At 44.7% G+C, this 18855-nt stretch overlaps 1 protein-coding gene across 1 annotated transcript in view; it reads left to right on the forward strand.

Annotated features, from left to right (window-relative positions):
- The window catches only part of LOC111142818 (zinc finger and BTB domain containing 8B), a 20336-nt gene extending 15398 nt beyond the window's left edge, over window positions 1-4938 (forward strand). Inside the window, exons 3-4 of the mRNA XM_022496141.1 lie at window positions 1032-1210; window positions 4621-4938. Of these exons, the coding sequence (XP_022351849.1) occupies window positions 1032-1210; window positions 4621-4938 (497 nt within the window). The remainder of the gene's footprint in view (window positions 1-1031; window positions 1211-4620) is intronic.
- The last annotated feature ends 13917 nt before the right edge of the window (window positions 4939-18855 follow it).

Below are 18855 nucleotides of genomic sequence, written 5' to 3' on the forward strand. Positions count from 1 at the left end.
TCCTGCTGAGCAGAGAGCCCGATGCAGGGCTCAATCCCAGGACCCTGGGAGCATGACCTGAGCTGAAGGCAGAGGCTTAACGACTGATCCACCCAGGCGCCCCCAGATCAATAGACTTAATATGAATTCCAGTTGAAAGTGTGCATCACAGTACACATCTGCATTGCCTGGAACTCTTCTTAGGCCCTCTCGTCCTAGAATATATGCATCCTGATCCAGGGGTCTGACTCATCATAACAGAGGGTTCCAAACTTTTGAGGGTCATGAAATCAATTCAGGAGGTCAGTGTTGGTCGGATCAGGCTGCCACAGCAGAATGCCACAGATTGAGTGGCTTAAACAACAGAGATTTATTTTCTCACAGTTCTGGATGCTCGGAGTCCAAGATCAAGGTGCCGGTAGGGTTGTTTTCTTCCTGGCTAGCGAATGACTACCTTCTTGCTGGTCCTCATATGGCCTTTTCCACTGTGTATGAACAGAGAGAGAATGAGATCTCTGGTGTTCCTCAAATTATAAGGACGCCAGTCCTATCAGATTAGAGATCCACCTTTAAGACTTCATTGAACCCTAACTATCTCCCTATCTCCAAATATCGTCACCCTGGAGGTTAGGGCTTCAATGTATGAATTTGGGGGGGATGCAACTCCATGCATAACAGGGTCTCCATCAGCACTGCCTGCAAATGAAAACAGAGACTATAGACACTGTCAGAATGAGGGTTATTTTGGGAATTTTCCAGTTATCCACTTGAAGACATGTGACTCCTGAGGTTGTAATGTGTCTCTAACTATGAGCCACAGAGAAGTTTGAAAGCCATATGTCATTCCTTGCAACCTTGTATCAGAATCCCACTTTACCCTCTGGCTGACTGGCAGCCAGACAAAGACTTGGATTTTGTAGTGTCTTGCTGTGAGCTGGTGGTAAAGGTGATGTCCTCTGTCTGGGTCCGGGCTGGCGAAATTCCCCAGGTCCCGATCACCTGTTGGAGGGTGGGCAGTGTCACTGATGCTTATAACCCATTTGGTTCCCCAGGTGACGTGCTGGTGGTCCCCATCAAGCTTCACAAGTGTCCTTTCTGCCCTTACACCGCCAAACAGAAAGGCATCCTTAAGCGGCATATCCGCTCGCACACAGGTGAGCGGCCCTATCCCTGTGAGACCTGTGGCAAGAGGTTCACGCGACAGGAGCACCTGCGGAGTCACGCCCTGAGCGTAAGTGTCTGGGCTGGAAAATCTCTTGTGGTGGGTGGGGGGAGGGCTCCTGAGATTTGCCTAAGATGAGGGTGAACCAGCCTGCCCATTACTTCTCTGTCCACTGGAGTATTTTCAGAGAACTTTAAACATGTGTTTCTACTTAATTAAAGCTGGGTTGATGGCGCTTAGAGAAAGTTAAAACTTATATAAGAGACTAGTTTTCTTAGACTCAAAAAGAGGTTTTTTTTTTGGTTTGTTTTTTGTTTTTTTGTTTTTGGTGTTATTTATTAGAGAAAGGGCGAGAGAACACAAGCAGAGGGAGCTGCAGAAGGAGAGGGAGAAACAGGCTCCCCACTGAGCAGGGAGCCTGATGCGGGGCTCGATTCAAGAACTCTGGGAATCCTGGGATCATGACCTGAGCCGAAGGCAGCCGCTGAACTGACTGAGCCACCCAGGCACCCCGACTCAAGAAAGTTTAGATCCTGGTCAGGGATGGTTGTCATAAGGCAGAGAACAGTGGGCATGGACAGGGGACTGTGGTCTGTTCTCACCACTGTGATGCCAAAGGCGAGAAAAGCGCTCCTTCAATTTTCCACCCAATGTGGTTCCTGGGTGTGGAGAAAGCACATGCCGCCATTTCTAAGCCATCTGTGGGCAGCAAAGAGGACTCCAGACCCAGGGGACCTCTCTTCCCACTGGCTGCCTCCTGGCCTTCTGTCTCCCATGTGAGTGGTTAATTCCCACCAGCTAAAAGGCAGTCGGGCCATTTAGGAAGGCGTTGTATTTAAGATCATCTTTGAGCTAGGCAATCAGTCTTTGGAAGAGCAAACATAAAAAAGGTTTGGACTCCAGAGATCACTATCAAGAATGTGAGAACCCACAGAATGGGAGAAAATACTGGGGAATCCTTTATCTGCTAAGGATCTAGTAACCACAATGTGTAAATAACTCTTCCAGTTCAACAATAAGAGACAAATTACCAAATTAAACAACAGATATGAATAGACATTTCTCCAAAGAAGATACACAAATGTCCAGTAAGAACATGAGAAGTTGCTCAACATCACTAATCATTAGGAAAATGCAGGTCAAAGCCACAGTGAGCTACCAATTCAAACACACTACTGTTGTTATCATCGAAAAGCAGGTAATAAAATATTGGCAAGGATGTAGAGGAACTGGATCGCTCATACACTGCTGGTGGGAATGTAAAATGGCGCAGCCACTGTGGGAAACAATTTGGTGGTTCTTCAGAGTTAAGCATAAAATTACCGTAGGTCCCAGCAATTCTATGTCTAAGTGTATACCCAAGAGAACTGAAAACGTACATTTGCACAAAAATGTACCTACACACAAAGGTTCATAGCAGCATTATTCCTAGTAGACAAAAAGTGGAAATAACCCAAGTGTCATCAACTGAGGCATGAGTAAACAAAGTGTGGTCTGTCCCTACAATGGACCCTTATTCGGCTGTAACATGGAATGAAGTTCTGATTCATGCTACAACAGGAATGAGCCTTAAAAGCATTAAGGCTTTAAGCATTTATTAATAATTAATAATAATTAAGCATTTCTGGGCACCTGGGTGGCTCAGTGGGTTAAAGCCTCTGCCTTCGGCTCAGGTCATGATCTCAGGGTCCTGGGATCGAGCCCCACATCGGGCTCACTGCTGAGCAGAGAGCCTGCTTCCCCCTCCCTCTCTCTCTCTGTCTGCCTCTCTGTCTACTTGTAATCTCTGTCTGTCAAATAAATAAATAAAATCCTTAAAAAAATAATTAAGCATTTCTACATGAAAGAAATTGGTCACAAAAGGCCACGTCTTGTATGAGTTCCTTGATATGAGATACATAAGATGGGCAGGCCCATGGAGATAGAGTAGATCAGTGGTTACCAGGGGCCAAGAGGATGTTGGATGGGAGGGGGTGGCAGTAAATAGACACCTACTTTCTTGCTGGGGTGATGAAAATGTTTTGGAATTAGATGGTGGGGATAGTTGCACAATCTTGTGAATATACTAAAAACCACTGAATTGTATGCTTTTCAAAGGTGGTATGTGAGTTGTAGTTTGGAAAGAATCCAGATTTAAGGTAAGTCCAAGGTTATTGACTGTTTCCACTCTCAGGGCTGGCCCCAGCCACACCCATCTGAGAGCGGGTTCTTCCCATAGGGTCAAGTTTTTAATTGTCCCCCCCCCCCCAATTATATCTCCAGTCTGTCTTGGCAGCTGTAGGTTCCTGGTGCCCCGAAGATAGTTCACTGGTTGGAATCCTTATTCCTCTATCTCTCCCTGTTATACAAGGTCCAGCCTACTGCAGCCCAAAGAGGTGGTATTCAAAGGCCCTGCCAGGTACGAAGGTCATGGACATGCTCAGGTTGGGTAAGGTTGGAGGATTAGTGTAGAAAGCCCAGGAGACCCCCTGGAAGGCAAGAACATTGGCCAGGATGTAGGGCAGCTCCAGAGAGCTTGGTGTTGAGTTATTGGCCTTTGTCCTCCACCATTTCTCTCTGTCTCTACCTCTTGTGTGCATCCTGCATCCAGAACTCTCCACAGGAGAGGCTTTGGTTCACAGACCCTCTCTAGGCTGGAGCTCCTGAAGAGCGCAACCTATATGTGGGGGGGGAGGTCCCTGGAGCCGCTGCCCTAAGGAGGGACTGCGTGGGGTAGGAGATCAGGTTCTTTTTTCTAGCTTGCAAAGTGCTTCTCATAGGCAAGGAGTGCATTTATCAAAGAGGAGGTAAGGACAGAGAGCCCGCCACATTTGGAGAAGATGCCATCTAGCAAGTCTGCCTCCCTAATAACTAGACAATCGTGGGTACATAAAACCCACACCTAAAATCCACACCCGTACCCTGAATGCCCTTTCTATGCCAGGCATAGGGTTATAGTAACAAATGTGACAGAGAACATGAATGAGGACAGTCTCTGCCTTCTTGGAGCTTATAGTCTAGGGAATTTACTAACCATTTATTAGAAATTCAACAAAGAGGGGCACCTGGGTGGCTCAGTCAGTTAAGTGACCAGCTCTTGGATCTGCTCAGGTCATGATCTCAGGGTTGTGGGACTGAGCCCCGCCTGGGGCCCCGTGCTCAGTACAGAGTGTGCTTGAGATTCTTTCTCTCCCTCTCCCTCTGCCCCTCCCTCTGCTCACTCTCTCTAAATACACAAATAAATAAAATCTAAAAAAAAAAAAAAGTCAACAAAGGAAGGAGGAGAGGGGAGAATATATATCTGGGCACCTAACCTGGCCCAGAGCATCAGGGAAGACTTTCTTCCAAGGCATTCCTAGCGGGGCAAGTCTTGGCAAAGGGGAGGTGGGCGGGGTCCTCACATGTGCAAGGGCCCCTGGGCAGAAGCGCCTGGGTGAGGCGGAGGCTGTGGCAGAGAGAGCAAGGCGGAGAGCGCTTACCGGCTGCGCATGTGATTGTAGGTGCACAGATCCAACCGACCGATCATCTGCAAGGGTTGCAGAAGAACCTTCACGAGTCACCTGTCCCAGGGACTGCGGCGCTTCGGGTTGTGTGACAGCTGCACCTGCGTTACCGACACACACGACGAGGATGACGATCTGATGCCCATCAACCTTAGCCTGGTGGAGGCTTCGTCCGAAAGCCAAGAAAAGAGTGACACGGACAATGACTGGCCCATCTATGTGGAGTCTGGTGAGGAAAATGACCCCGCCGGAGAGGATTCTGACGACAGACGGCGGATTCGGTCCTACTTGTCCGATAGAGAGACACTTACGTAGCAGTCCGTTTCGGTGGGGGAGAGGTTTTAGAATTTGTTTTTGCTCGTTCTGCATTCGAAAGCTGCCATTTGTCCAATTTTGTGGAGCCCCGAGAGGAACATTTTTTTTTTCACTGTTCCTCTACATGCATTTTTGTTAGATTACATATGAAGATTGGACCTTGTGAGTCGAGGGACTAATGACTTCTTAGTGGAATGCCTTGGTTTTGGAGGGCTTTGCTGAGTTAATTCTGAGTGAGGCAAGGCTGGCCCCAAGGTTCCCCATTCTTCCTGTCGTGCACCCAAACTCTGGTTAGGAGAGAGAGAAGAAAATCTCCATTCTTGTTTTCATATTGTCTCACTTGTCTACATGCCTTTCTTGTCGGTCTTTTTCTCTGTAAAGGTGAGCGAGAATAGCTCGAGTCGAGTCTCTCTTTTGCCAAGTCTCTCCTAATGGATCCCATAGTTTAGTTTTCTGGTGAAGGCTTAAAGAGAAAGCTTCATGACATAAGGCAGGCAGGGCTGTCTGGCTACGTGATTGTAAAGGTACTTTCTAACTGTAAGCCTGCAATTTTAATGACTGAAAGTATTTATGTGCACACAAACATGGAAATGGACGAAGAGGTTCCCGGGGTTCTCTGACTTGCCCAGCTAAATTAAATTTGAAGTTAGCCCCTGGGAAGGGAACCTGTGAGCCTGGTTTCACTGTCTGGTTTGGTATTTGACAATCCTACACACACAGATCACCTGTCTTGCGATCATAAAACAAGTCCTTTGGGTGAAATTCAAAATACTCCTGCTTTGCCAGCCATTTTCCAGAGCCGCTGTTATGTAATGTGGAAATGTAGCCGCTGCTCACAGTCTCCTGCTTTGATTATGACTAGAACTTTAATTGGAGGGAAAGTGCAAGCCTATATAAACAAGTTGAATTTCCAAATTGTTTACCTTTTAAAAGCGCCTCTGAAGGGAAAGAGAAGGTTGGTAGAAGAACAGGTTTTTAAAGATTTTATTTTTATTTATTTATTTGATAGAGAGAGATCACAAGTAGGCAGAGAGACAGGCAGAGAGAGGAGGAAGCCCGATGAGCAGAGAGCCCGATGCGGGGCTCCATCCCAGGATCCTGAGATCATGACCTGAACCAAAGGCAGGGGCTTAACCCACTGAGCCATCCAGGTGCCCCAAAGAACAGGTTTTTAAAACTATTCTGCTTTTCACCCACTTTGCAGCCATGTGGTTATTCTAACAGGAGAGGCTCTCCATCTTTAAAAGGCTGAAGAACAGGAAATATTAGGGATGAAGGATGTTTAAGGCACTTTCATAATTTTGTCTTATGTTAAAGTATCCAAAATGGACTTTTTTTTTTTTTTAAAGATTTTACATATTCATTTGACAGAGAGAGAGAGAGAGATAGCGAGAGAGGGAGCACAAGCAGGGGGAGTGGGAGAGGGAGAAGCAGGCTTCCCACTTAGCAGGGAGCCTGATGCAGAGCTCCATCCCAGGACCCTGGGATCATGACCCGAGCCGAAGGCAGTTGCTTAACAACTGAGCCACCCAGGTACTCCTCCAAAATGGACTTTAAATTGCTTTTTCTTCCTTTAAGTAGAGTTGTGTCTCGAAAGTTGGTAAAACCACCTTTCTTTCTGCCTCCTGAACAAAAAAGCCAATAAAAAAGTTATAAATTGGCTTAGGAGTGTTAGTTATTGAAGAGTTCAAAAGGTGCTTAAACCAAACTTCTCAACAGAAGTGAGAATTCAGAATAGTGTTACTCAAACTGTGACCCTCAGACAGCTGGACTGTGTATTCTTTGATACCAACCCACACAGTAAGACCACATGCTGGCCTGCAGTAGGTTAGAAATTTTTAAAATGGTCTTTTGCCAAACATAATTTGAAAATTATTGTTCTAGGGGCGCCTGGGTGGCTCAGTGGGTTAAGCCGCTGCCTTCGGCTCAGGTCATGATCCCAGGGTCCTGGGATCGAGTCCCGCATCGGGCTTTCTGCTTGGCAGAGAGCCTGCTTCCCTCTCTCTCTCTCTCTCTGCCTGCCTCTCTGTCTACTTGTGATCTCTCTCTGTCAAATAAATAAATAAAAATCTTTAAAAAAAAAAAAGAAAATTATTGTTCTAGATCAAGAGTAACAAACTGGAAATTATAAAGGGCCAGAAACACTTTCATTCCTGAGATGGAAATATTAGCTATTCTTTTCAAGGAGGGATCTTAGCAAAAGGGAAATCTAACTGGTTGTGTAGAAGGTGTACTTTGCAAGGAATTATATTTGATATGTTCACTCTGTTTAAATTATTTCTAGTGGTTTTTTTTAATTTTTATTTTTATTTTTATTATTTTTTAAAGATTTTATTTATTTATTTATTTGACAGAGATCACAAGTAGACAGAGAGACAGGCAGAGAGAGAGGAGGAAGCAGGCTCCTTGCTGAGCAGAGATGCGGGGCTTGATCCCAGGACCCTGAGATCATGTCCTGAGCCGAAGACAGAGGCTTTAACCCACTGAGCCACCCAGGCGCCCCTAAATTTTTATTTTTAAGTAATCTTCATACCCAACATGGGGCTCGAACCCACAACCCTAAGATCAAGGGTCACACATTCCACTGACTGAGCTAGCCAGGTGCCCCATTTCTGGTGTTTTAATGTGACTTTTCTACTTCATGGTTCAACTTCTCTGTCCACTTTCTCTGGTAGAGCAACAATCCTTCTTGGTGACTCTATGACCTGATCATATCGCTGGGTGCAAAGAACATTTATATCAGCAATTTCACTGTAGGACAGTGACTTTCACCTGGGGGTGATTTTGTTCCCCAGAAGACATTTGGCAATGTCTAGAGACAGTCTCAATTGTTAAAACTCAGGGCAGGGTGCTGCTGGCATCTGGATAAGGTTGTTGCTAAACATCCTACAATTCATAGGACGGCCCCTTAGAACAAAGAATTATCTAGTCCAAAATGTCAAGAGTAACCAGATTGAGAAACCTGACCATAAGATAAGTAAGATTTTTTAAAATTACCTTTAATGAACGAACTTAATTTTGTGTTTTATTTTAGGTTACCTTTTACCTCCATAATATTTAGTAGGCCCTTATGCTCCTGTAAGTTTCAGCAAATAGTGGAATTAGTAAAATGGGGAGCTGAGGCCCAAGCTCTGATTTGATTTGTGATGTGGAAACTTAGAAATTCTGATCTCATATTCCTAGAACCATTACTGGGCTCTGGTCACTTTATTACATTTTAAAGTAGCAAAATCACGGGAGGAAAACGGAACATGAAGTTTAATATTTAAATGATTCTTTTTCCCATAATGTCTCAGATTGTTGCCTTCCTGGTTGGCTGTTTTGAGTTTGGGTGTTGACGTTAGTACTAACTGGATTGCTGAATTCTATCACTTTGAATGGAAATAATTGCTTTTTTAGACCATCAGATCATAAACAGTCCTTTGTTTTAAAGTTCATGTTCACTTTTGGTGGTCAATATTTACAACTGCACAGTGCCTAAGGTTTAATTAATGGAGTTGGTGATATTTTTATAAGTAAATTCATCATTGGGCCCAACACAGACCATTAAGGATTTATTTCATATCTGACATCTTTCTGGCACATTCAATCCAAGTTCACAAAGGGATTCTTTGTCTTACATTAGGTACATTGCATGGACAGGAACAGAATCCTTATTTGTAATGGAATTTGAAAGTGGCCTCCCTGGGAAGTTGTATCTCTTGGGGGAAGAGGATAGACTTCCATAGCAAGGGTTGGAAAGGAATGTAAATAAGGCCCATCTCTGTAACAGACTAAGAAATGACAAAGAGCCACGTGATTTCTGGTCATTTGGCAGATAGATGCCCTTTTGATGTAAATATGTTGGTGGTCGCTACGGTTCAAATATTCCTTGAGAAAACTGATCTGGTGGTCTGTAGAATATGAAATCCAGTATTCTGGAAGTTCAGGGTACGTGATGGGTTTTTATTGTCGTTCGTTGATGTTGTGAACAAAGCCACATGTGTGGCTTCATGTGCTGATTCTGAGGGCAGCGGGAAAACTGGAGTGGCCTATGGGCAACTGAATTCAGACTGCTTCGTTGGACTGAGAAGTTTTGCTTGTGTATCTCTTGTGCATTGATGATAGAATTACCTCTGTGAAGTCTAGTGTAGTGGGGTTGGGAGGGGTGGAGGGTTGGGGTGTGAAGTTCCTATTGTCCCCTGTTTTGAGCTTTACCATGGTCCTTCCCATTGCTGTTGGTCTCCTGTAGTTTCCGCTGTGGTCATGCTGTCTTCTGGCTCCAAAGAGGGCCCTTTATTCAGTCGCTTATGATGTGCAGAATTTTCGTGGATTTTTATTCAGTATTTCTGCTAAATATTACAGTGCTCCTCAAACCTTTCATTATAGTGTGAACAATGGAATTCTTTTCTGCAGAGGATGCTTCTGTAGAGGGAAATGAGAAGTTTTTTGTTTGGCGGTTGTTTGGTTGTTTTCCAAAAAGTGTTTTAAAAAGTGACACTAACTCACACCGTTGCGATCAGAGGATGTGGAGCCTTTGTAACTGGAGGACTTCCGGCTTCTGTTCTGACCCCCGAGCAGATTATTTGCTATCCCTAGTTCTTCATGGACAACTATGGTTTGGGGGAGTGATTTTTATATCCATCATTTGATTTGTGGACATTTGTCAGTAGCATATTAAAAACCGGAAGTTAGGGTGGGATTATGTGCTTGGAGGGAGAAAGCTTAGTAGGAACAAGCTTGTGGACTTTAAGAGAAGGCGTCAGTTGGAGCTCTATATCTTGGTGACACGTAACGGAGATGGATCGTCTGCCACGGAGACAGTGATGGGTATGATCACGATTTTTGGGAAGCAGGAAACCATTCCAGACAGTTCCACATCTCTCATAGTCCCTGGGGAGCATCTAAACAAAACAAAACACGAAGCAGGTAGAACCACAGTGGCCTACTTAGGCTCAACCGAGCATTTAGAAACATTCACACTCACGAACCGCCACTCTCGGCATCAGAGTCACTTAGAAGGATTTGGGACAGGAAGCACAGATCCCCAGGAGGGCAGAACCAGATGTCGCTCTTCTGTCGGAGTCCCTGTAACGGTCCGTGTGTCATAACTTAGATGCAAGGAGACAGACCCACATCAGACCAATATGGAAGCTATCCTGGGTTAAAAGCCTCTTGTCTCAGGGGAGCAAGTGTCCACTGTAACAACCCCGTGGACATAGTTTCCAGGGTCCCTGCAAGAGGTATGTCCGTCCCAAGGGTCACTGTACCTAGGGAAGCCCAGAGCTGTGGTTTCCTATCAGGAATTCTCCCAGTCTGCAGGCAGTTTACCAGTTAGGGGTCCTTTTCCCCATGGGTAATGATGCCAGCAACATAGTTGATATGCTATTCTTTATTAGGTTGCTGGGGGAACAGAGCCAGAAAGTTAACCCGTCAAATTCTCATATGGAACGCATACAAATTTCTCTTAATCCATGACCAAACAGTACTCTGAACAGTTGCACAACAGATACCCCACCTCGTTCCTATAAAACGTAGCCAGGGGAATTTCTTCCTAAATTAGAGCCAACACCAACTCATCTTCCTCTCTTGAATAGTGTTCATTCTTTCTGTTTAGCTTCTTGTGGTTAATACGCTGCGGGCGGATTCTGCTAAGGTGTGTGTAAGAGTTGGATAAATCATCAGTGGTCCCACCAAAATGTCATACAGCCTTTGGTGCTACTTATAATAGGCAGGTATAGTATGACACACTACAAGGACATTGTCGAATGGAAATCTGTGGGGATTCCATCAATCACTCATTGATGGGAAACTGTGTCCTGCCGACCACCAAACATAGGCTCTCGGTAGTAATGCCTCTTACTGCTATCACGTGCTGCTCCTCTTGCTTGCTTCTGTTGCTCTTGGAAGATCAGTAAGTGGAAATAGCTGACTGTTAAGTCAACAAGTGTTTACAGAGTCCTTACTATGCGTCAGGCACTAGGGGTACATCAGTGAATGAGCCAAATCACTGTCCTCCAGGGATTTGCGGTGCGTGAACAGGGAGACAAGTGATTAAGCAGTTACAACACAAGTTTGGGTGTAACGGTGGTGCAAGGATGGGAAGGATGCTGTGAGAGAGCTTGGGTAGAGCATCTGGTCCAATCTCAGAGCCCCCGAGAAGGCTCTCTTGTCTACGCTACTGTTGCTGTGGTCCTTCCCATCCGGTAAACTTCTGTCTTTGGGATATAATTTGCAAGCAGTTTAAATAGTTTCTGACATTTCTTGCCTTTTTCAAACACGGTCGCTTTAGACATTAACAATGTTTAAAGTACCTATTTTGTTCAGGGATATAAAAATATTATAAGCATTTCGGAATATCCTAGGCTTTAGAAAAATGCATCAGATGCTATGGGTTTCTTACGAAAACACCACCGCCACGCCCAGATAACTTCCCATGGTCTTGGTCCAGTGTGATAAGACAGAAGAAGGTATTTTTACTGGGACAGATGTGGAGGAGCCCCAGTGCGTCTGGATTGGGTCCTGGCTGGCCATGTAAATGAGTTAATATGCCAGAAACCAGATAGCTATGGAACAGAACCATTCCATCGAAGAATTTGAGAAACAGAAGTGACTTTAGAGGTGGTCTAATCCAACTCTCTTTTACAGAGAGATAAAATGACTAGTCCCTAGTTCCCACACAGCTAGTTAGGGTCAGAAACCAGTTTCTGCCAGGCCAGTGCTGACAATCAACGTGTTGGGGCAGGCAGCAAAGACCATCCATAGATAGCATTCGTTTTCTTGGGTCCCCAGCAGACTAAAATCACAGAAGAGGAAAATGCTGTCTTAGCCTCATGTGGCTTTGTGTGATCATGGCCTGCATTCTTGTAATGCTTAGACAGGGAGGGGGAAATCACATGTGGAGAATGGAGGAGTTAATTTAATTTATTTTCCTATAATACCCACACATGTCTGAACAACAAAAACCACCATCAACCCCCCCCTACACACACATACATACATACACAGACACAGGACAAATAAAAATCTTTATTGCCTACCTATTTAATATGTATCATGTATTTAATTTAATTTAATTTAATTTTTAAAGAGTAACTTAGATTTTAGAAATTTTTTCTTTCTTTCTTTCTCTTTCTTTCCTTCTTTCTTAAGAATTTATTTATTGATTTGACAGAGACAGAATACAAGCAGGGGTAACAGCAGAGGGAGAGGGAGAAGCAGGCTGCCCGTTGAGCAGGGAGCCCAATGCGCAGGGAGCCCGATGCAGGGTTCGATCCCAGGACCCTGCGATCATGACCTGAGCTGAAGGCAGACACGTAACCAACTGAACCACCCAGGTGCCCCATATTTAATTTTAATGTATTCATTTTTGTTTGTAAAAAGTTTCAAAATTAAATATACAACATTATCTGGAAATTGCTTTTATAAACCTCTCTGAGTGATTTTTGAAATATAAATTGGGCATGAGTCAGGGAAATCGACAAGGACAATCTTATTTGGAACAAAACCCACATATTTTGGGGCACCTGGGTGGCTCAATCCGTTAAGTGTCTGCCTTTGCCTCAGGTCATGATCCTGCGGTTCTGGGATCAAGCCCCTCATTGGGCTCCCTGCTCAGCGGGGAGTCTGCTCCCTCTCCCTCTGCTGTTCCCCCAGTTGCACTCACTCTCTCTCTCTCAAGTAAATAAATAAAATCTTTAAAAAAAAAAACCAAACCCCCAAAACCACATATTTTAAATAAGCAGCACATATAACATAATATTATGGTACTGAGTGAAAAATGTATTTTGGGTATTTCTTGATTCAGTAGATTTTAATAAACTTATTACAAAAGCTAATTTTATTTAAAGGTCTGTGATAATATATGATAATTATTAGTAAAACAATTAGCCATTTTATTAACTAGAAATACTTAGAAACAGTGATCCTCATTGTTAATGAAGTATTTATCAAGTTTGGGATTAAAATTAATGCAAATCATCTTTTTTTAAAAGACTTTGTTGATTTATTGAATAGAGAGAGAGGGATCACAAGTAGGCAGAGCATCAGGCAGAGAGGGGGAAGCCGGCACCCCGCCGAGCAGAGAGCCCGACTCGGGGCTCGATCCCAGGACCCTGAGACCATGACCCAAGCCGAAGGCAGAGGCCTAACCCACTGAGCCACCCAGGTGCCCTAATGCAAATCATCTTTGATTTGGTTAAATCAACCTAAGATAAATAGAAAATAGACTCAAACTAAATTTTTTAAAAGAGTTTATTTGAGTGCGTGAGAGTGAGGGTGAGAGAGAGAGAGAGAGAATGAGCGAGTGAGTGAGCACACAAACGGGGGAGGGGTGGAGGGAGAGAGAGAAGACTCCCCTGCTGAGCAAGGAGCCCAATGTGGGACTCAGTCCCAGGATCCCAGGATCATTACCTGAGCCGAAGGCAGATGCTTAACCCACTGAGCCACCCAGGTGTCCCTCAAACTAAATTCTTGTTTTGATTTATATAATGTCAGATTGAGACACCCTAGTGACAAATTTATAATAGAAACAGCCTTGTCCAAGAACAAGTCTTTTTTTTTTTTTTTAAGATTTTATGTATTTATTTTAGAGACAGAGAGAGAGCATACCCAGCGGAGGAACAGAGGGGGAGGAAGCAGAAGGGGGAAAGAACCTCAAGCAGACTCTGTGCTAAGTGTGCAGCCTAATGCAGGGGCTTGATCTCGAGACCCCCAGATCATGACCTAAGTTGAAACCAAGAGTCAGACGCTTAACCAAGTGAGCCAGCCAAGTGCCCCCCCAAAAAAGTATTTTTTTCCCTTTATTGCTCATTTTTGTTTCAGAAACCAGTGCAATTTAACTAGTTTCTGTACCTTAAAATTGACCTAAGTTAGATTACTGGGAATTTTGGAATGGCTAAGGTTAAAATGGTTAAGGCACTTTCAGAATGAATGTACTGAATTGAGGATGGAGCCCCTCACATGAACGAGTTAATAATCCATCATAATTTAAAGTTAGTTCACTGTTTTTTCTCAATGCCATTATTTTATGTGAAATTCTAATGAGGAATTCTATGAATAAGATATTATATAGAAATAGAAAGCTATTGAGCTCTAACAGAAGTAGCTTCCATCAAACATCTTTTTGGACCTTTCTGTCCCGTGGTGTTAGGACCAATTACTTCCTTAAATGAGACAGTTTCTGCGCAGAGAATCTCAAACTAGGACATTTAGATTCTGTGAAGGAAGACCACCTACTGCTTGATGAGTGGGTAACCAGAATGCAATTATAAGCCAAAACTAATGGCAGACAACAGAAAAATCAGAAAAAACACAACCATTCTAAGCCCTGAGGTCCGCAGCTGCACACTTTGCAAGAACACTTAGAAGGAAAATAGAAAACTTGGAATTGGCAAGTTTCTAAGTGGATTAGTTCCTCTTACAAAGGCACTTGTCAAAATTGTTGTCACACACACACACACACACACACACACACACAACAGAGAGAGAGATGATGAATTTAGAAATGGTTCTAACCATTAAAACAATAGCAACTGATACATTTTTTTAAGGCATGGGAAACTTTCTGCTTTTTGGAGCTGAGCTGGTCTTTGTGTCAAAGTGGCTATGTACCAAGTCTGTTTATATGATTCATTGTTGTTTGTGTTGTTTTGCTATTTTTACTTTTTATATATAAAGGACTAAAAATAAGAGAGAATAAAGTAATAAATTGGTGGATATCATCTACATCCCATAGATCTAAGTTCTCATGTCTGTTGTCTCAACATTCCATGTTTAATATAAACCTTTAAGACATATGTGCATATTTTTGTTTCAAAAATTATTTCTGCTTATACAACAGTGTCAAATATTTATCTTTTAAAGACAGGAAGTTGGTTCAGTTTTAGCTATATATTGATATAATTCTACATTTTTTGAAAATGTTGAGGCTGGATTTATTTAAGATTGGCTGGGCTTACTGCCAGCTCTTGGGAAAACCTATAGATTTTTTTAGAGTCCCCATAACAATATAGAACTGCTAAGACTAAATACACTTTCCATCTGTTTGAAGACTCATTAACTTTATTTAATACTAGAATTAAAAAAAAAGACTATCTAAAACAGAGGTTGGGTCAAATCCTACCTGCTGCCCATAGTTTGCAAATACAGTTTTATTGGAACACAGACACACCCATTCCATTCCTTTCCACATTGTATATGCCAGCTTTTGAGTTACAGTAGTAAAGTTGAGTGGTTGTGACAGACATCTTTCATCCACAAAGCCCCAAATAATTCCTGTCTGGCACTTTACAGAAAGTTTGCCTACCAGTGATCTAGAATGTTGGTCGGGATAAGAGATCCATTATTCCTCATGTAGGGTAGGTGGGTAGGTGCCGCCAATCAGGTGAGCGTCTCTAGGATTAAACCGGTCTGGGATGTATGGACCAATCTGTGAGCATCACTAGGATTTAAACATGTCTTGTATGTATGAAGATCAGGGAAGGGATGCAGCTATTCTGTACGAAGTTTTCTGGGGGAAGTCTCCGGAACTATCTGACTAGGAGAAAAGATGGTCACTTGGCTCAGCTCCAGGGAAGTAAGTCTGAGCCTTCAGTGGGAGAGCCAGAGGCAGAAACTAAAGGAGCATGATCTTAAATCTTGGTGAGATGCTGGGAGCTCAGACTGCACTGCTTTGAACACCTGCCAAAAGCATGAGGCAGAACTGGAGGGTAGGAGCACTGACAGGCATGTATTTCGCAACTCTGCACATCCTCTATCCTCCAATGTATCCTCAGCACAGCTAAGGCAAGAGAGCTTAAATCCAGCTGGATGGACTCTGTTGGTGAGTACTGCAGGCAGCTAGGATTTCAGCTTTTCCAAGCATCAATAGATTCAGCAGCAGACACCAGAGCACCTGTCTTGGGGCACTCTTGGCTTCAAGGAACAAACACTCAAGTGAGCTGAAGGCAATGGTTCTCAATGTGTGGTCCCAGAACCAGCAGCATCAGCATCATCCCAGCGGGATTCTGATGCAAACTAAAGTTTGAGAGCAGTTTTAAAAGGATTTGTTTCAAGATTAAAATGAGGGATTTTAATGAGCATCCTAGGTGAGAAAATCAGCAGACCACCTGGAACTAAGAAGGAAGGACTGAGACTGCTCCTGATTTCTCACAGTCCTTGTCCATGTTCCTTGGCTTCTCTCTTCCAGTGTGAAGTTCCCCAGACATTCTTAGATTAGCTTTCTTCTGCCCATTCATCAGGCTTTAAGTGGTTGCCCCATCCCTGACCTGACCACTGCTTTGTCCTTCAGGTAAAATCCTCCAAGGGAAAAGACCTCTGGTTTCTGTCCAGCAAAAGCTGGGTTCTCTGGGGTCACCTTGCACCTTGGGCCAGGCAGCAGAGGGCTCTGACCAAGAGGTTAGGGTGGGACGGGGGTGTGTTATTTGGAAGCTGGGGCTGGGTAATTGTATGGGGGACAGATCCCCTGAGAAGGGGCCCTGGAGAGGGCAGGAATATTGATCTGTATGTCTCTTATATCAAGAAAATCAAGACAGGAAATTTTACTGGAGCACGTATTGTATACCTCCGGGAATTGCCAGAATCAATGGGGAGAGAATTGCAGGTGGCTGTAGGGTTTTCCATTAGTAGTGGAGCAAAAGCCTACTCAGTTGCATATACCCCAAAGAGCTGAACTTGAAAACACATGTTCAAAAACTTGTACCCAAACGCAAATGAGCATAGGAGCCCTATTCACCATAGCCAAAAGATGGAAACACCCAAATGTCCATCAGCTGATGAAGGGATATACATAGATTGGGATATCCTTATGATATGCATGATATGCATACAGTGGGATAGCCCATTAAAAGGAATGAAGTTATACATTCTACAGGATGGGTGAATATTGAAAACATTATGCCAGGTGAGACAAGACAGGCACGAAGGACATCATATTGTATAATTCCATTTTTGTATAAAATGTCCAGAACAGACAAATCCATAGAGACAAAAAAAGCAGAGCGGTAGTTGCGAGGGGCTGGGCGGGGAGGAGGGGATGACCCATCGTGGGTGCAGGTTTCCCTTCCTGGCACAGAAAAAGTTCCAGAACTCGATAGTGGTGATGGTTACACAACACTGTGAATGTATTTAACACGAGTGACTCGTCCTTGAAATGAGAGGCTTTCTCTTCTGTGTATTTCACCACAATCTTTTTGAAAAAGTCTGTTTACTTAGTGTTTCTGGGGCTTCCGGAGGTGTTCACGGCAGAGGGCCGGCGGGGCGATGGGGCTGCGGGATGCTCCCGGGGCCTCCTTGCGGGCGACGGCGGCGGGAGGCTGTCCGGTGGGTTCGTGGGTTCGCCGTGCGCCCAGAACTCCGGGGGCCCGCGGAGCGGCGGGAGGCGCAGAGGCGGTCGGGCGCCATTTGCAGCCCCGGGCGCCGGAGGCGGCGCTGGTGGCGGCGGCGGCGGCGGCGGCGCGCCGGCTCCGAGGGGCTGGGGACCGTCACAAAGGCGGCGCGAGCGGCAGGCGATGGGGGCCCCGGCCTCGGGGCGGCGGTCAGCGGGCAGAGGCGGCCACCCGGCCAGCCCCTCCTGCGCGCCCGGGAGGGGCTGCGGGACAATGGCCGCGCCGTCGCCGCCCGCGCCCGCCTCGCCGCCGGCCCCCGCCTCGCCACCGGCCCGGCCCGGCCAGGCCCGACTGCGGACGGGGAAAGGCGGGAAGGCGCGCGGAGCCTCCTGGCGGCGGCGGCGGGCAGGCGTGTGTGGAGCCGTCGGGCGCAGCGGACTCCGGGAGGCTCGGCGGCCGGCCAGGCTCGGGCTGCGCGGCGAGTGCCGGGGGCCTAGCGAAGGTGGAGACTGTCCCTCTGCTTGGTCTGGTGTGTCCGCTCTTGCCTGGGTCCCGGCTCTACTCACGAGCGACGCTGCGCCCTTCCCAGAGCGGCGTATCAAATGGCACTCAATTTCGGCTTAGTCATTATCTGTCTCATTATTGATGCTGTTCTCTTTGATTCTTGATGAAGATGATGTTCCACATGCTTATTAACCCACCGTAGAGTGACACTTTTTCCTTTTGTAATTGTAAAATGTTATAAAGGGAGGTACTTTGAAACGACAGAAATCACCCATTTCTCATCAAACCTTTTAATATTTTATTCATTTATTTTTTTTATATCCTAGGGAATCATGGTTTCCTGTTTTACCCATTGCTTTGGAATCTGTTGCTGTCATTTATTTTAATGCTCCAGTTGTTCCACATTTAGCTGGTGGAAGCCCATTCAGGCCAGCTTTTGTGTCCCTTTGACCTGTCCCTATGGTTACTTGAACGCTTATTTTCTTCCACAAGATGTTCCAGGCTCATCTTGTCTTTTAACCTTGACCCAGTCCTGGAATCTGATACTTCTCCAAGGAGCCTTGGTTCTTTTAGTGGAGAGCTGTTACTTAGAAACCAAGATCCGCACCCTGGATGTGCTCACTGCTTTTAAAGTGTTGCTGCTTTCATGCTCTCTCCGTGGACATTTCCATAGATTGTGTGATTGCTAGATTGACCTCTAGATATAGATAGACAGATACAGATGGGTATATACATAGACAACTGGAACCAGTACAACACCACAGGATTCATTCCATAGGCATACTATGGAGATATTGTAGGTTCAGTTCTAGACCACTACAATAAAGCAAATACCACAATAAAGCAAGTTAAATGAATGTTTTGGTTTCCTGGTGCATATAAAAATTTGACACAGACAAAAATTTGACATAGACAAAAAATTGTCTATGCTATGTTGTAGTCTTTTAAGTGTGTAATAGCATTATGTCTAAAAAATGTACAGTATTTTTATTGTTAAGAAATGCTAATTGTCATCTGGTCTTTCAGCAAGTCTAATCACTAATCACAGATCACCATAAGAAATATAATAATGAAAGTCTGAAATATCGCAGGAATTACCAAAATGTGA

The sequence above is a fragment of the Enhydra lutris genome, unplaced genomic scaffold, assembly GCF_002288905.1.
Source record: "Enhydra lutris kenyoni isolate GAN:26980312 unplaced genomic scaffold, ASM228890v2 scaffoldscaffold9, whole genome shotgun sequence".
Taxonomy (NCBI): domain Eukaryota; kingdom Metazoa; phylum Chordata; class Mammalia; order Carnivora; family Mustelidae; genus Enhydra; species Enhydra lutris.